Source organism: Delphinapterus leucas, chromosome 21 (genome assembly GCF_059928025.1).
Source record: "Delphinapterus leucas isolate spDelLeu-1000000601 "Yukka" chromosome 21, BTC_Dleu_Yukka2, whole genome shotgun sequence".
Taxonomy (NCBI): domain Eukaryota; kingdom Metazoa; phylum Chordata; class Mammalia; order Artiodactyla; family Monodontidae; genus Delphinapterus; species Delphinapterus leucas.
This window is the reverse complement of record NC_143149.1, coordinates 33,514,499-33,529,366: the sequence shown is the minus strand read 5'-3', so window position 1 is coordinate 33,529,366 and position 14,868 is coordinate 33,514,499. Positions and strand designations below refer to the sequence as shown.

The 14,868-nt window shown below is 40.2% G+C and overlaps 1 protein-coding gene across 2 annotated transcripts in view; it reads right to left on the bottom strand.

The window, feature by feature from the left end:
- Positions 1 to 14,868, bottom strand: part of HGSNAT (heparan-alpha-glucosaminide N-acetyltransferase) — a 48,563-nt gene that overhangs the window by 31,217 nt on the left and 2,478 nt on the right. For both annotated transcript variants that reach the window (XM_022571367.3, XM_089903807.1), the window contains exons 2-5: positions 9,916 to 10,031; positions 5,880 to 6,016; positions 5,541 to 5,662; positions 2,666 to 2,735 (exon numbers count right to left, since the gene is read on the bottom strand). In XM_022571367.3, coding sequence (XP_022427075.2) covers positions 2,666 to 2,735; positions 5,541 to 5,662; positions 5,880 to 6,016; positions 9,916 to 10,031 — 445 coding nt within the window. The remainder of the gene's footprint in view (positions 1 to 2,665; positions 2,736 to 5,540; positions 5,663 to 5,879; positions 6,017 to 9,915; positions 10,032 to 14,868) is intronic.

The window sequence follows — 14,868 nt, the reverse complement described above, 5'->3', positions numbered from 1 at the left end:
GGAAATAAAAACAAAAGTAAACAAATGGGACCTAATGAAACTTCAAAGCTTTTGCACAGCAAAGGAAACCATAATCAAGATGAAAAGACAACCCTCAGAATGGGAGAAAATATTTGCAAACGAAGCAACTGACAAAGGATTAACCTCCACAATTTACAAGCAGCTCATGCAGCTCAATAACAAAAAAACAAACAACCCAATCAAAAAATGGGCAGAAGACCTAAATAGACATTTCTCCAAAGAAGATATACAGGTGGCCAACAAACACATGAAAGGATGCTCAACATCACTAACCATTAGAGAAATGCAAATCAAAACTACAATGAGGTATCACTTCACACCAGTCAGAATGGCCATCATCAAAAAATCTACAAACAATAAATGCTGGAGAGGGTGTGGAGAAAAGGGAACACTCTTGCACTGTTGGTGGGAATGCAAATTGATACAGCCACTATGGAGAACAGTATGGAGGTTCCTTAAAAAACTAAAAACAGAATTACCATATGACCCAGCAATCCCACTCCTGGGCATATACCCTGAGAACACCATAATTCAAAAAAAGGCATGTACCACAATGTTCATTGCAGCTCTATTTACAATAGCCACGACATGGAAGCAACCTAAGTGTCCATCGACAGATGAATGGATAAAGAAGATGTGGCACATATATAAAATGTAATATTACTCAGCCATAAAAATAAACGAATTTGAGTTATTTGTAGTGAGGTGGATGGACCTAGAGTCTGTCATACAGAGTGAAGTAAGTCAGAAAGAGAAAAACAAATACCGTATGCTAACACATATATACGGAATCTAAAAAAAAAGGTTCTGAAGAACCTAGGGGCAGGACAGGAATAAAGACGCAGATGTAGAGAATGGACTTGAGGACACGGGGAGGGGGAAAGGGTAAGCTGTGACGAAGTGAGAGAGTGGCATGGACATATATACACTACCAAATGTAAAATAGATAGCTAGTGGGAAGCAGCCGCATAGCACAGGGAGATCAGCTCATGCTTTGTGACCACCTAGAGGGGTGGGATTGGGAGGGTGGGAGGGAGACGTAAGATGGAGGAGATATGGGGATATATGTATATGTATAGCTGATTCACTTAGTTATAAAGCAGAAACTAACACACCACTGTAAAGCAATTATACTCCAATAAAGATGCTAAAAAAAGAAAACGATAAGGACTCTTTATTTTTAAACATACTGCAATTCTATTACCTCATTAAGAATATTATCAACAATTCCTCAATATTGTCAAATAGCAAGTTCAATTTTCCTGTCTTTTTTACAGTTTAATTGCTCAAGTCAATATCCAAACATGTTCCATATACCCACTGCTTATATTTTTAATTTCTTTTTTCCCTTATAACTCAACTCCCATTTCTAGTTTATCCAGCACTAATAACATCACCATCACATGAAAAACTTGAAATCAGAACCATCTAAGGAAAGGTAAAAGAAGATATTTAAAAATTAAAATTAAAAAAAGCACTTATTTTCTTGTACATGCCTGTTCCCCAAGTGAAAAGGAGAAAGACGCTGTATTCTTACTACTTTTTCAGATTCTTTTCTGGTTCAGACAAATCTGAACTTCCCTGGGCTTCCATGGGCACACTGGAAAGTGATGGGGAAAGGTACAAGGCACTCTTGCTTTCCCCACAAGAGCTTTGTGCCCACAGGCTGCAAAGGGAGAATCACATGTAGAAGAAGTTTCAATTCCACAGTGGGGCAAGGTGGGATTCTTCTCTTTGCAAGAGTCTGATATCAGCTATCTACCACTTTAAACATCACGTAATAGACACATTCACATCCAAAGCACCAAATGAAAACACTCTAATAAACTGGAAGACTATTTACATCTTATCACCAAAGTAATGCAACTCCTCTTTATGGATTGCACTCCATCCCTAAAGGGTCAGAGTGATAAACTCCCCAAAGGTGCAGGATTTCCCCAAGCTAGCAGGTTTTTTCTTCCAATTTGGATCCGGCTCACCAATAAAATCTCATGGCCTTTCCTGAGACCGTAACCAGCTGAGCATGTGAAAATTCAATCTTATTCCTTTTAAGAGGCAAGACCACCCCTTGGCAAGGTGACGTGCCAGGCCTGGGTCTATTTCACTTTCTTTTCCTTCTGCAGTCCGCAAATCCACTCACCAGAATCGTTGTTTACCAGGCAGGAGAAGGAATCCCCTCTCCAAGCTGGCTGACCCTAACCAAGGGAGAGTCCACCCTGAGGTCGGAGGTCCCCACCGCAGGAGCTGGGAAGCTGGACCAGAGGCATGGCCTCTGGGTTCAGAGCCAAGAGGAGGAAGACAGTCAGTGTGGCAGCACCTCCCAAGCCCATCACAGGCCTCTTCCATGCGCTACGTGGCAGGATGTGAGAGTCTGTCAGGAAATAATGATTGCTCAAGTATTTTCTTCTACATCTTCAGCCACGTGGGAGAATTGAAGGCAGAGAGCCATTCACACTAGGTTATTATTTCCCTGAAGTCAGGGACCATCTCTTATTTGACACTGAATCCCTAATGCCTAGGACTACACTGGACACGGCGGACACAGTAAGTTTTCATTTAATCCAGGAATAATGGTCAAAGTACCCTTTCTGAATACAGTTATTCTGTATTCTGTTTTCCCCAGTGTGCCCCCCCACCTGCTTACCTCAGCGCGAACCTTAGAAAGGACACCACAATGATGAGCACCAGGCCGACAAGGAATGCGATACTCACGGCTGCAAAAATAAAACATATCATCACCAAAAGCTGTCATGTCATCACAGTGAATCAGTAAATGAAAAATGCAAACAATATGAAAAAGAATGTATACATACATATAACTGAATCACTTTGCTGTATAGTAGAAATTAACACAACATTGTAAATCAACTATACTTCAGTAAAACAAATTTTAAATTTAAAAAAAGAAAAAGGGGGCTTCTCTGGTGGTGCAGTGGTTGAGAGTCCGCCTGCCGTGCAGGAGACACGGGTTCGTGCCCCGGTCCGGGAAGATCCCACATGTCGCGGAGTGGCTGGGCCCGTGAGCCATGGCCGCTGAGCCTGCGCGTCCGGAGCCTGTGCTCCGCAACGGGAGAGGCCACAACAGTGAGAGGCCCGCATACCGCAAACAAAAAAAAAGAAAAAGGCAAACAAATAAAAATGGAAACGTATGAAGGAAAAGCCTATATCCTTATGTGAAATTTCTTATTAACAACTGAGAATACTCTTCATCAGGGAAGTGCTAATTTTCATCATGAAAAATATCAAACATACACAAAAGTACAGAGAACTGTACAATAAACCCACATATAGCTGTCACCTAGATTCTAGAATATCAAACATGGTCACTCTTGCTTCATCTACTACTACTACTCACCCTTTTTTTTTTTCCACCTGAAGTGTTTTAAGCAAATCCCAGACATCAAGCTATTTCATTCCCACATCTTCAGGATGTATCTCTATGTACGTCATGCAATTCTTACGTGACCCCCTGAGGAGGACACTGTATCTCTTCTGTAGGATGCTACCGAAGACACACGGCCTCTTCTGGGTCACAAGAAGGCAGCAAGCAAACCAAAGTAACAAAATAACTGGCCAGTCCTCTTCAAAAGTGTCAAGGTCGTGAAAGGCCAAGAAAGGCTGATTAGAGGCCGTGAGGTTAGATTAGAGGAGGCCTGGGAGACCTGATCACTAAATGCTCTGTGGGACCCTGGACACAAAACGGACACAAGTAGGACAACTGGAGAAATCTGAGAACTCCGCAGCTCAGTTAATAGCGCTGTGTGCATGGCGTTCCTGGTTTCAATCACTGTACATGGAATCACCGTACTGTGATTATACAGTTTAGGGGCTTAGGGGAAGCTGAGCGAAGGGTATATGGAAACCCTGCTTTGCAACGTTTCTGTGAGTCTAAAACTATTTCAAAATTAAAAGTTTCTTAAGAATGGACCTTTTGCTGTATAAGCACAATGTCATACAAAATTAATAATTCCCTGGCTAACACTGAGTCCATATTCAAATTTTTCTAGTTGCCTCGAAAATGTGTGTTGTAGTCCATGTGTTCAAATCAGGATCCAAGCAAGGCTCACATCTTGCCTGCATTGTTAATGTGCCTTAAGCTCCATGCACTGGTCCACAGCCACTGACTTGATTTACACGAGGCTGGCTGTCTCCTATCAGGGCATCTCATTCGAGGTCTAGATCTGCCAGGACCCCTCGCCTGGTGTCACTGAACTTGTTCCTCTATCCTCTGTGCGTTCTATAAATGGGAAGTTAGCTGTAAAGCCTTGGCCGAGAAGTCCCACTTCTCCGGCAGGAACGCGTCGGAGGTGCTGTGTCTTTCCCACCACGTCCCATCAGGAGCACCTCCTGCTTCAGACCTTGTGCCCGATGCCCACATTCAGCTGGTGAAGGCCTGTCCCCTCCCGTGTAAAGTTCCCCTTTCATTGGATGGTTCCATCCACTCATGGCTTTTGCCTAAATCAGTAACTTCAATGGGCGTTGCAAAATATTCTGCCACATTATTAGCCCGATTCCTTCTCTGAAGAATTTACCCTCATCACCTAGGACTATTTCGTTACCCTAAGATATAGTCAAAACAGGAAAGGCAGGAGAGATGATCCTGCCTTCACCAGGATCATCAGTTAACACCAGGTGTCCTTGTTACCCTCAAAGGCAACCAAAATATTGTTTTTGTTGGGGGAGGGGGCCTTGTGCTTTTTAGCTTCATAGTGAACTCACTGGTTTTTGTATGTGCAACGTGTTTCCGTCAATTACATTTTCTTTTAATGATTAAATCATCCCGCGTTGACTCTTTCACATTGGCTCTTACCAGTGTTCTTCTGACAGTCTTCAGCAGCGTCACTGTGGACAGTACTTATTGTTGGAACAGCCCCAGGGATTCCTGATACTATCTACTGGGGGCTTGGAGGGACAGATTTTCTCCAGTGGAGTTATTAGAGAACAAACGATCCCTCCTGAACCCAAGGGGACCTCTGGACAGTCAGAGACACATACAGGAAACACTGTATCCTAAATCCTAAAACAAAGAAAGACACCTGACAGTCAACTGTCTTATTTCTAGTTTCTTTCCACTACATTAATTTTTTTGGCTTATTTATACTTCATAATACAGTAAATAACAACTATGAGAATATGCTGATACATCAAATAATTTTTTGTATGTCACACAATTTTCTTGGTCTACACCAATGACACAATAAATATATTATAAATATGCCATAACTAAGTGAGACAGACAACCTATAATCCAGGATTTAAATTACCCGAAATGTCGCAAACAGTACTCAAAAAGTAAAACCGTTGAAAATGCAAATTTACCAAGAGGGACTTCCCTGATGGTCCAGTAGTTGAGACTCTGTGCTCCCAGTTCAGGGGGCCCAGGTTTGATCCCTGGTCAGAGAACTAGATCCCACACGCATGCTGCAACTAAGGAGCCTGCGTGCTACAACTAAGACCTGGAGCAGCCAAATAAATAAATATTTTAAAAAAATAAAAATCAACCAAGAGCATGTACGTACGAAGGTTACTGTCAACTGGCTTCTCATTAACGACCAGGTCACATGCAATTTCATTGACTCCATCGTGGGTGTGCTTTACGAAGAGAGAATAGTTTCCAAATTCCCCAAATTTGTATTCCAGCCTACAAAGATTAGGGAAAATGAAGAAACATCATTAGGTTAGGAAATAAGCAGTTGGATGTTGGTAATGTCACCCAGGCAGAGTGACAGGCATTCCTGGGTGCAGATCAGGGAAGACACAGAAAGATATTTTGAGAGAAGAAGCTAAAACCCAAACAGGAAAAAAATAGTAGAGAGAAAGTACAGGTGTCAGTAGGTCACATCATAGCAGGTACAAACCTACAAACTTGCTTCTCCTCCGCAGTGTCATTAAGCTGCAGGATGGATCCGTGCTGGGTGCTCACAGCCACAGCCTCAATGCTGGGCTCCCCGGGTTTCCTGCTCTGGGAGACGTCGACCAGGACCTGGAGCAGGCACTACACGATCCAAGCACAGGCCAGGTGTTAGGGGTTTGACAGTCTGTGGTTGCTGGGTATCCAACTGAAGACCTGAGATAACTTTTCCTTCATGCTTATAGAAAACTTTTACACTTCAATAATTTAGGTAAAATTTGCCTACATAACTAGGTGTTGCTATGGAACTACATAATCTTTATTCATAGGTACATTCTTCACATAATTAACAAATACAGCATCCCTTTAATCTTGCATTCTATGGTTTTACTTAATATTATTTAACAAATAAACTTCCATGATTCTACCTAATTTGCATATTTATAATTTTTAATGGTTGCATTATATTCCATCAAATACTATCGCTATGAATACTTAGGCTGCTTTCAAAGCTCGTTTTATCTTTTTGTATATAACTTATATAAATTATATTGTTTTGGAAGATATATAATTTAATTATATGATATATAATAATATAAATCTACTTATATTTATAATTTATATAAATTATATTGTTTTAAAAGGTCTACACATGATGTTCTTATTCCTTTAAATTCTTTCCCTAAGACAAATTTCCAAAAATGAGATTACTGGATTAAAAAAATAATCATTTTAATGGTTCTTGTTACACGTGGCCAAATAGCACTCACATAAGAGAAATTACAATAGATTTATTTCTCATCAGACTTACCAGGACTTCATATCATTCTTCCTTTTGTTCAGGTACTAGGTGTTTATGATACCACAGCATTAAGATTACATTTTAAATTAGAAGTAGATTAAATAATTCAATTTTCTTTTGCTCTTTTATGTTCCTTATGGTGTGAACCACCTGGTAGACACTCAATTCCCTCAAACAGAATCTTAGAAATCTGTCCTCGTACACTGTAACATTAAACTTCTAACTCTCTCAAACGCTTCCCCACTCTAGTGCTTTCATCTTATTATGTTGTTGTTTTTAAAGTTTTACAGAGTCATACTACTCTGGTTTGTTATTTCTTCTATGGCTTCATGAGTTTAACAATGTATTCTGCATTTTTCAGTATTTGTTAAATTTGTGGGTTTTGTTTTTTTTTTACTTGAATCCACTTGGGGTATTTGATAGATGGTATCCCATAATTCTAAATACCTTTCCCATGGTTTTAGCTGTTAAATTCTTACGTAAATTAGATTCTACTTCTTATACTTCGTTTGGCCCGTTGGTCTTCATTTATCTTTTTTGGCTACGTTCACGACCGTGCTCTGTGATACTTCTTATCTGGTACAGCAAGTCTCCATACCGTCCATTCTCCTTTTGGGCCATCCTCTGATTCTCTTGCACACTTACTTTTTCATAGACATTTTGGAATTATTTTTATGCAGCTTCTATAAAGTATCCACAAGCAACTGTGTTGAATGTATAAACTAATTTGGGAAGTATTGCCATTTTTCCTACGTTTAGGTGTCACATCAGCATGCATTGGCTATTTCTCCATTTAGCCTATAATTTTCCCATTAAAATTTTATCATTGTCCATATATATGACCTCTTATAGATTCCTCAAGATGAAAATATAAGTCATCATAAATCTCTCAATATGCCAACTTATTCTACCTGATAATTTATTTAAGATTTTTACACCCACATTAATTAGAAAGATTGACCTGCATTTTCTGTCATGTCTTGGCTAGATTTTAAGATCAACACCCTGCAGAATGAATCAGATACCAAGCCATCAGTTTTTTTATTGTTGTTATATTTAGGGTCAGTTTATATAGATTAAGAATTATTTATTATTTGAAAATGCAGGAGAGAATGACCTATTTTTAGGTAGAGAAATTCATTACAACTCTCCAGATTTCTTAATCAGTTGCTGATCCATTTATGTCCTCAGTTTCTTGAATCAATCTTCATATTATATTTTTTGAAGGAAATCAATCAATTTTTGTACTTTAAATTGATCAGTCTTAACTGTTCATTGGACCATAATTATTTCAATTTCTGTTGACATATAATTTCTAATTTTATTAATTTCCATTGTTCCCTTAAATGTATCAATAATTTATCAATTGTGTGACTTTTATTTATTTTTTAATTTTTCAAATTTTTATTGGAGTATTGTTGATTTACAATGCTGTGTTATAGTTTCAGGTGTACAGCAACGTGAATCAGTTACACGTATACATATATCCACTCTTTTTCTTTGTTTAGGTTCTTTTCCCATATAGGCCATTACAGAGTATGTGTGACTTTTATTTTAGAAAACCATCTCTTGGCTCATTCTTATTCCCATTTTTTTTCTCATTTTGCAGTTTCCATAGTTACTGTTTTTATTGCTTCCTTTTTTCTTGTTTGGATGATGACACTGCTTTCCAAGACCTTGAGATCCTTACTCAGTAGCTTTTCATTTCCCCTTTTCTTCCTGATTAACATAAAGCAGGATCCAGAAAGGAAAGCAGACACACTCTGAAGCTAGACTGAGGGGTGAGGACCCCAGCGCTGCCACGTGTCAGCGGGGGGACCTGGGATAAAGTCACTTTCCTGCTCTTAATCTCAGCGTCACCATCTGCAGGATCCAGGTATTTCCTGGATTGCTGTGAGGATTAAATGAGATATAACGTATCTAAAACAGAGCAGGCCCTCAGTAAACAGCAGCTGCAACTTGTATTAACATTATCTTTACTGTTAGAAACATTTAGACACAAATTTTCATAAGAATTGCTTTGGCCAGGTCAAGGATTTTTCTATGACATTTACGTCTGTATTCTCTCTCCTATTAGTATTTTTTTGTTATGCAGAGGTAGGAAATTGCAGAAAGTATAATCTCTGCCGTTCGTGTTTAGTCTCGTTTGACAACACATGATTGATGTTTTGTTAAATACATTACAGATATTTTTGAAGTTATTGATTTTTTCTACTTAATTTAAGGTCCTTTTAGGTCCCTCTTGTTTTCTTGGTCTTGACCTACCTTTTTAATATTACCGATGTTCTGTGTTTCACTTAACTTTACAGGAGGTGTCATGTACTGCTCCATCATCTTCTAGCTGATACCCACACTGGGGACTTTTAAAATTTGTTTTCTTTTTTAAAAAGCTATTTACACTAAACAGGTCACTATCCATTAAAATTCCTCCTCTGAAGGTGGTACATTGAAGCTCTCAATCTGGAAGTAAAGACTATTTCATTTTACATGGAAGAATAGCCCTGTCCTTAAAAAGCAACAAGGTCTAGCATAGGAGCAACACCTTCAGATAAAATCCTTTATCATCAGAAGGGCCTCAGCATAAGCGTCCCGTGGCCCTCACCGCCCCGCCCTGCCCGCCACCCCCGCCCCCGCACCCCCGTGTCTCACTCCTTCCTTCTCTGGTCCAGCAGGAGGGTTATGCAGTGGGCAGAGGAGTCAAAACACGTCTATCACTTCAGGCTTCATAAGGGATCAAATTGAATGGACTCCAAAAGGGAGTGTGAATATCCTGCTGAGACCCCATCCTAGTGCATCACCCCTCTGCAACTTGAAACCAGTGGTGTGGCTGCCCTGTCACACTCTAGGCCCCTTGATTAATGGCTCTGAGGGTACAGGCTATAAGAGGTGGCAGAAATGAGCAAGTGGCCCGGATCTGGTTTATGCTCTTATTGTGGAATGAAAGAATGCTTGTCACATTAAAAAAAAAAAAAAAAGAAAAACAAAAAAACATGTCTATCAATTTTGCTCATCACAGAAACTGGTTTGAAAAAGATGGGCAGGGAAAAGATAAAAAAGGGATGCTGTCCATTGCTAGGCATCCTCCGTGGTGGAATTTCTTCTGAGTCTTTGTCTAGCCTGCTTGTTTCCTCACCTGTAAAGCTGAGGCTAACATGTGAAGGGTTTCAGGTCTGACAGTACTGGGGCCATATCAAACCAGCCCCAAAGCAAACACAACTGTGAGCAAGCACGCAGCACCTACATGATAACAGCAATCGAAATTCCAGTAGATGGTCAAGTTTGTCCCAGGCAGTTCATTATGGATGAGCAGCAAAGCCTGGTCCATCTTCAGCTCCAAGTGCCTTTTTTTCCCTAAGTCTGGTAAGAATTAGAAAAAAGAAAAAGAAAAAGAAAAACTAGGCACCTGAAAGATGTGTCAGAGACAAAGTGCATCAGAGTGGAAAGTGGCTTCTCAGGAGCACTTCTCAAACGCCTGGGGTCTCTCGTCCCTCATGCCGTGTCCACACGGATGTGCACATGCACACACGCACCCAGTTCCCTTCCACACACATGCCTCTACTACAAACAAGGATTCAATCAACACCATTCGCATCTTAAAATCACCAAGTACTAAGGTGTGAGGGGTACCAAGTTTAGTTGTTTCCATGTAACTTCTATTTGATAATATGACAACCTCATGAGCTAGGTATTTTCTCCATACTACGGATGAAGAAATTAAGGCCCACAAAAATTACATAACTGCCCATGGCCACAGAGGTTTTCAGTGAAATCACTGACATGAACCCAATCTGCGTGATTCCAAAGCTCCAACTTTCCTGGCCCACATCACTCAGCTCTGAGCTGGGATGGGCAGCTCTCAAGACCTGCAGGACCCCAGACTAGGGAGTCAGGACGCGCAGAGCAGCAGTGTTCCTGGGGGATCCGCATGCCCTTTACAGTCCGAGAAGCTCTGCCTGATGTCACTTTTGTTTGGAGTTCTGCATCTCCTGGTTTCCATGGCAGACGTGAGGCGGGGAAGGAGAGAGGGTAAGTCTGAAGGGCAGAAAGAGCCACTGCTCCATATTCCGTGGGCTTAGAGCTCATCACTTTACCAGATGCTCTCAGGGTACCATAAGGATGATGCATCTTCTACCTTTCAGTCTGCCAATTTGGTAGGAAAACAGTGAACTATTATTGGCTAAAGTTAAAGCAAAGTGTTTCATCCAGATCAACTGGGCAATATCTGTTATATTATATGAAAGAGAAATCACCATCTAGCTTCTAGGCAAAAGAAAAAAAGGGAAACTTTCTTTAATTTTTTATTTTATACTGAAGTCTAGTTGATTTACAATGTTGTGTTAGTTTCAGGTGTAGAGCAAAGTGATTCCATTATACATATATCCATTCTTTATTTTTTTAATTAATTAATTTATTTGGTTGTACCGGGTCTTAGTTGTGGCAGGCGGCCTCCTTAGTTGCAGCTCGCCAGCTCCTTAGTTGCAGCACGTGGGCTCCTCAGTTGCAGCAGGTGGGCTCCTTAGTTGTGGCATGTGAACTCTTACTTGCGGCATGCATGTGGGATCTAGTTCCCTGACCAGGGATCGAACCCGGGCCCCCTGCATTGGGAGCACAGAGTCTTATCCACTGTGCCACCAGGGAAGTCCCCATATATCCATTCTTTTTCAGATTCTTTTCCCATGTAGCTTATTACAGAATACTGAGTCCCCTGTTCTACACAGTAGGGCCTTGTTAATTATCTATTATATATACATATATATAGTAGTGCGTATATGTTAATCCCAAACTCCTAATTTATTCCTCCCCACACACATTTCCCCTTTGGTAACCATAAGTTTGTTTTCAAAGTTTGTGAGTCTATTTCTGTTTTGTAAATAAGTTCATTTGTATCATTTATTTTTAGATTCCACATATAAGTGATATCATGATATTTGTCTTCGTCTGACTTACTTCACTTAGTATGATAATGTCTAGCTGCATCCATGTTGATGCAAATGGCATTATTTCATTCTTTTTATGGCTGAGTAATACTCCACTGTATATATATATACCACATCTTCTTTATCCATTCCTCTGCTGATGGACATTTAGGTTGCTTCCATGTCCTGGCTATTGTAAATAGTGCTGCAATGAACATTGGGGTGCATGTGTCTTTTCAAATTATGTTTTTTTCCAGATATATGCCCAGGAGTGGGATTGCTGGATCACATGGTAGCTCTATTTTTACTTTTTTAAGGAACCTCCATACTGTTCTCCACAGTGGTTGTAACAATTTACATTCCCACCAACAGTGTAAGGGTTAAGGGAAACTATTTAATAACACAACCAGAAAGGTAATAATCTAGCCTCTTTTATTTTGTAATATGAAAGCTTAATTCAGGGCTCCCCAGTACCTCATCTGGTTAATTCAGAAAATTCTTCACTGCAGCCAGCCTAAATCCCTCATTTTTAGCGTTCATCCTAATTTACCCTTATTTAGCTCTCAGTGAAGCGAAAACACAGAGTATATAACTTTTAATAATCTACTGAGGCTTTTTTTCCCTTCCAGGCTAAACAAAGCTTTATCAATCACTTTTTCTGTTCTTTGGTCGCCCTATGGCGAGCGGCCAGCAGAAGCAGCGTTTGAGACCAGGAGTATAACATGGTGGGTTAAGTGTGTGGACTCCACGTTGGGCCAACTTGAATCTGGACCCCACCCTGCCTCAGCATCCTCATCAATAAATTAGGGGTCATAACAGTGTGTGCTTCGGAGGATTGCTGGGGAGGCTAAAATTGATAACACAAGCAAAGTGCTTGACAGAGAACCTCAAACAAAGTAAGTGTCCGACAAATGATGATTATAATGACCTGGGCCACATCCAACCAATGCAGGGGACAAGAGGGGCTTCGTCAGTATCAGGAACATGTGGTTAAATATTTTGAAAAGTTGTTTCTTCTCTTTTCATTTAACCTTATTTCCAATGTCCCCCCACTCCCCTTTTTTCCAATTATAAGAAATGATGCTATATCCGATATAAAAATGGCGCTATAGACATCTGAAAATAAACATGCTCTTCTTTCAACATAGTTCCTTAAGAATGAACTTCCAGGAGTGAAATTTTCAATCAAAAATAGCTTTTTAAATAGTTTTTGATATGTTTAGCCAAATTCCTCTCACAATTTAGCTGTGCCGGTTTATAAAGACAACTGTGGTGTTCATCGGCTCCCAGGTGACACCGAAAACGACACACTTACTGTGCTCCAGGTCCCAACAGCCTCAGCTGCTGGTGTCTCCAGCCTCCGGATGAGGTATGGGAGGCCTGGAGAGGTCACCCACCAGACTGACTCACCAGTCTGGCCAGCACCTAACCTCTATGCTCCCAGTCTCCTGAGACTAAGCAGATCTGTTCCCTAGCAGCTGGGCCAGTTTAATTTTTTCCCTTGCGTTTTAGCCCGATGTATAGAAAATATAATTTCCTTATTATTTTAGTTCTGAACTGACAATTAGCAAGTTCGAACATGTTTTCCAAATGTTGACTATCAGTACTTTCCTTTCCTGTGAATTGTTGGAATGTTTATTTAACCACTTAGCCCCTGTGATATTAAATCCTTTGTCATACTTGTCATAATGTTTTCAAGTATTTCTCTTTTTCATTTCCCTTGTTGAGGTTTGAGAGCTTCCATTTGCAAATTTATAGTCACTAACTGTTGACCTTTTCCTCCGTAATTGTTCTATACAGCATCATCCCTTCAGAGCTGTAGTAACTACTGTTTTTATTCATATTTCTATGAGTCTTCAGTGGTGGGTGGAATACGGTTCTTGTTTCATGCTTAATTTTTCCATGTGAATTTCAGACTTTGAAGGCTCTTAATTGTCATCAATATTATTTTATATAAGGTTGTATGAAGGGTTAATGCTAGCTGAACATCAGAATTACCTGGCAAGCTAAAAAAAACACAAAACCAGACTTCCCTGGTGGTGCAGTGGTTAAGAATCCGCCTGCCAATGCAGGGGACATGGGTTCGAGCCCTGGTCCAGGAAGATCCCACATGCCGCGGAGCAACTAAGTCCGTGTGCCACAACTGCTGAGCCTGCGCTCTAGAGCCCAGGAGCCACAACTACTGAGCCCACATGCCACAGCTACTGAAGCCCGTGTGCCTAGAGCCCATTCTCCACAACAAGAGAAGCCACTGCAATGAGAAGCCCACACATTGCAATGAAGAGTAACCCCCGCTCGCTGCAACTAGAGAAAGCCCGCATGCAGCAACAAAGACCCAACGCGGCCAAAAATAAAATATAAATAAATAAATAAAATAATAACATAAATTAATACATAATTTAAAAACAAAACAAAAAAATACCAATGCCCTGGCTCCACCCCAGACCTATTAAATCAGAATCTCTGCCCAACCAGTATGATTTATTTTTTGTATTTTTTAAATTGAGGTATAGCTGATTTACAATATATTAGTTTCAGGTGTACTACATAGTGACTCAAAATTTTTAGATTATACTCCATTTAAAGTTACTATAAAATATTGGCCATATCCCTCATGCTATACAATATATCCTTGCAGTTTATTTTATACATAGCAGTTTGTATCTCTTAATCCTCTACCCTCGTTCTTGCCCCTCCCCCTTTCCTTTCCCCACTGGTAACCACTAGTTTGTTCTCTATATCTGTGAGTCTATTTCTGTTTTGTTATATTCATTCGTTTTATTTTTAGATTCCACATATAAATTACAACATACAGTATTTGCCTTTCTCTGACTTATTTCACTTAGTATAATACCCTCATATCCATGTTGCTGCAAATGGCATTATTTCATCCATTCTTTTTTATGGCTGAGTAATATTCCATTGTATATATGTACCACATCTTTATCCATTCATCTGTTGATGGACACTTAGGTTGCTTCCATATCTTGGCTATTGTAAACAATGCTGCTATGAACACTGGGTGCATGTATCTTTTTGAATTAATGTTTTCATTTTCTTCAGTTACATACCCAGGAGTGGAATTGCTGGATCATATGGCAGTTCTATTTTTAGTTTTTTGAGGAACCTCCAAACTGTGCTCCATAGTGGCTGCACCAAGTTACATTCCCACCAACAGTGTAGGAGGGTTCCCTTTTCTCCACACCCTCATCAACACTTATTATCCTCCTCAAAACAGCAGCAACAGACACTGTGAGTGTAAGGCCAGGGGATTCTGA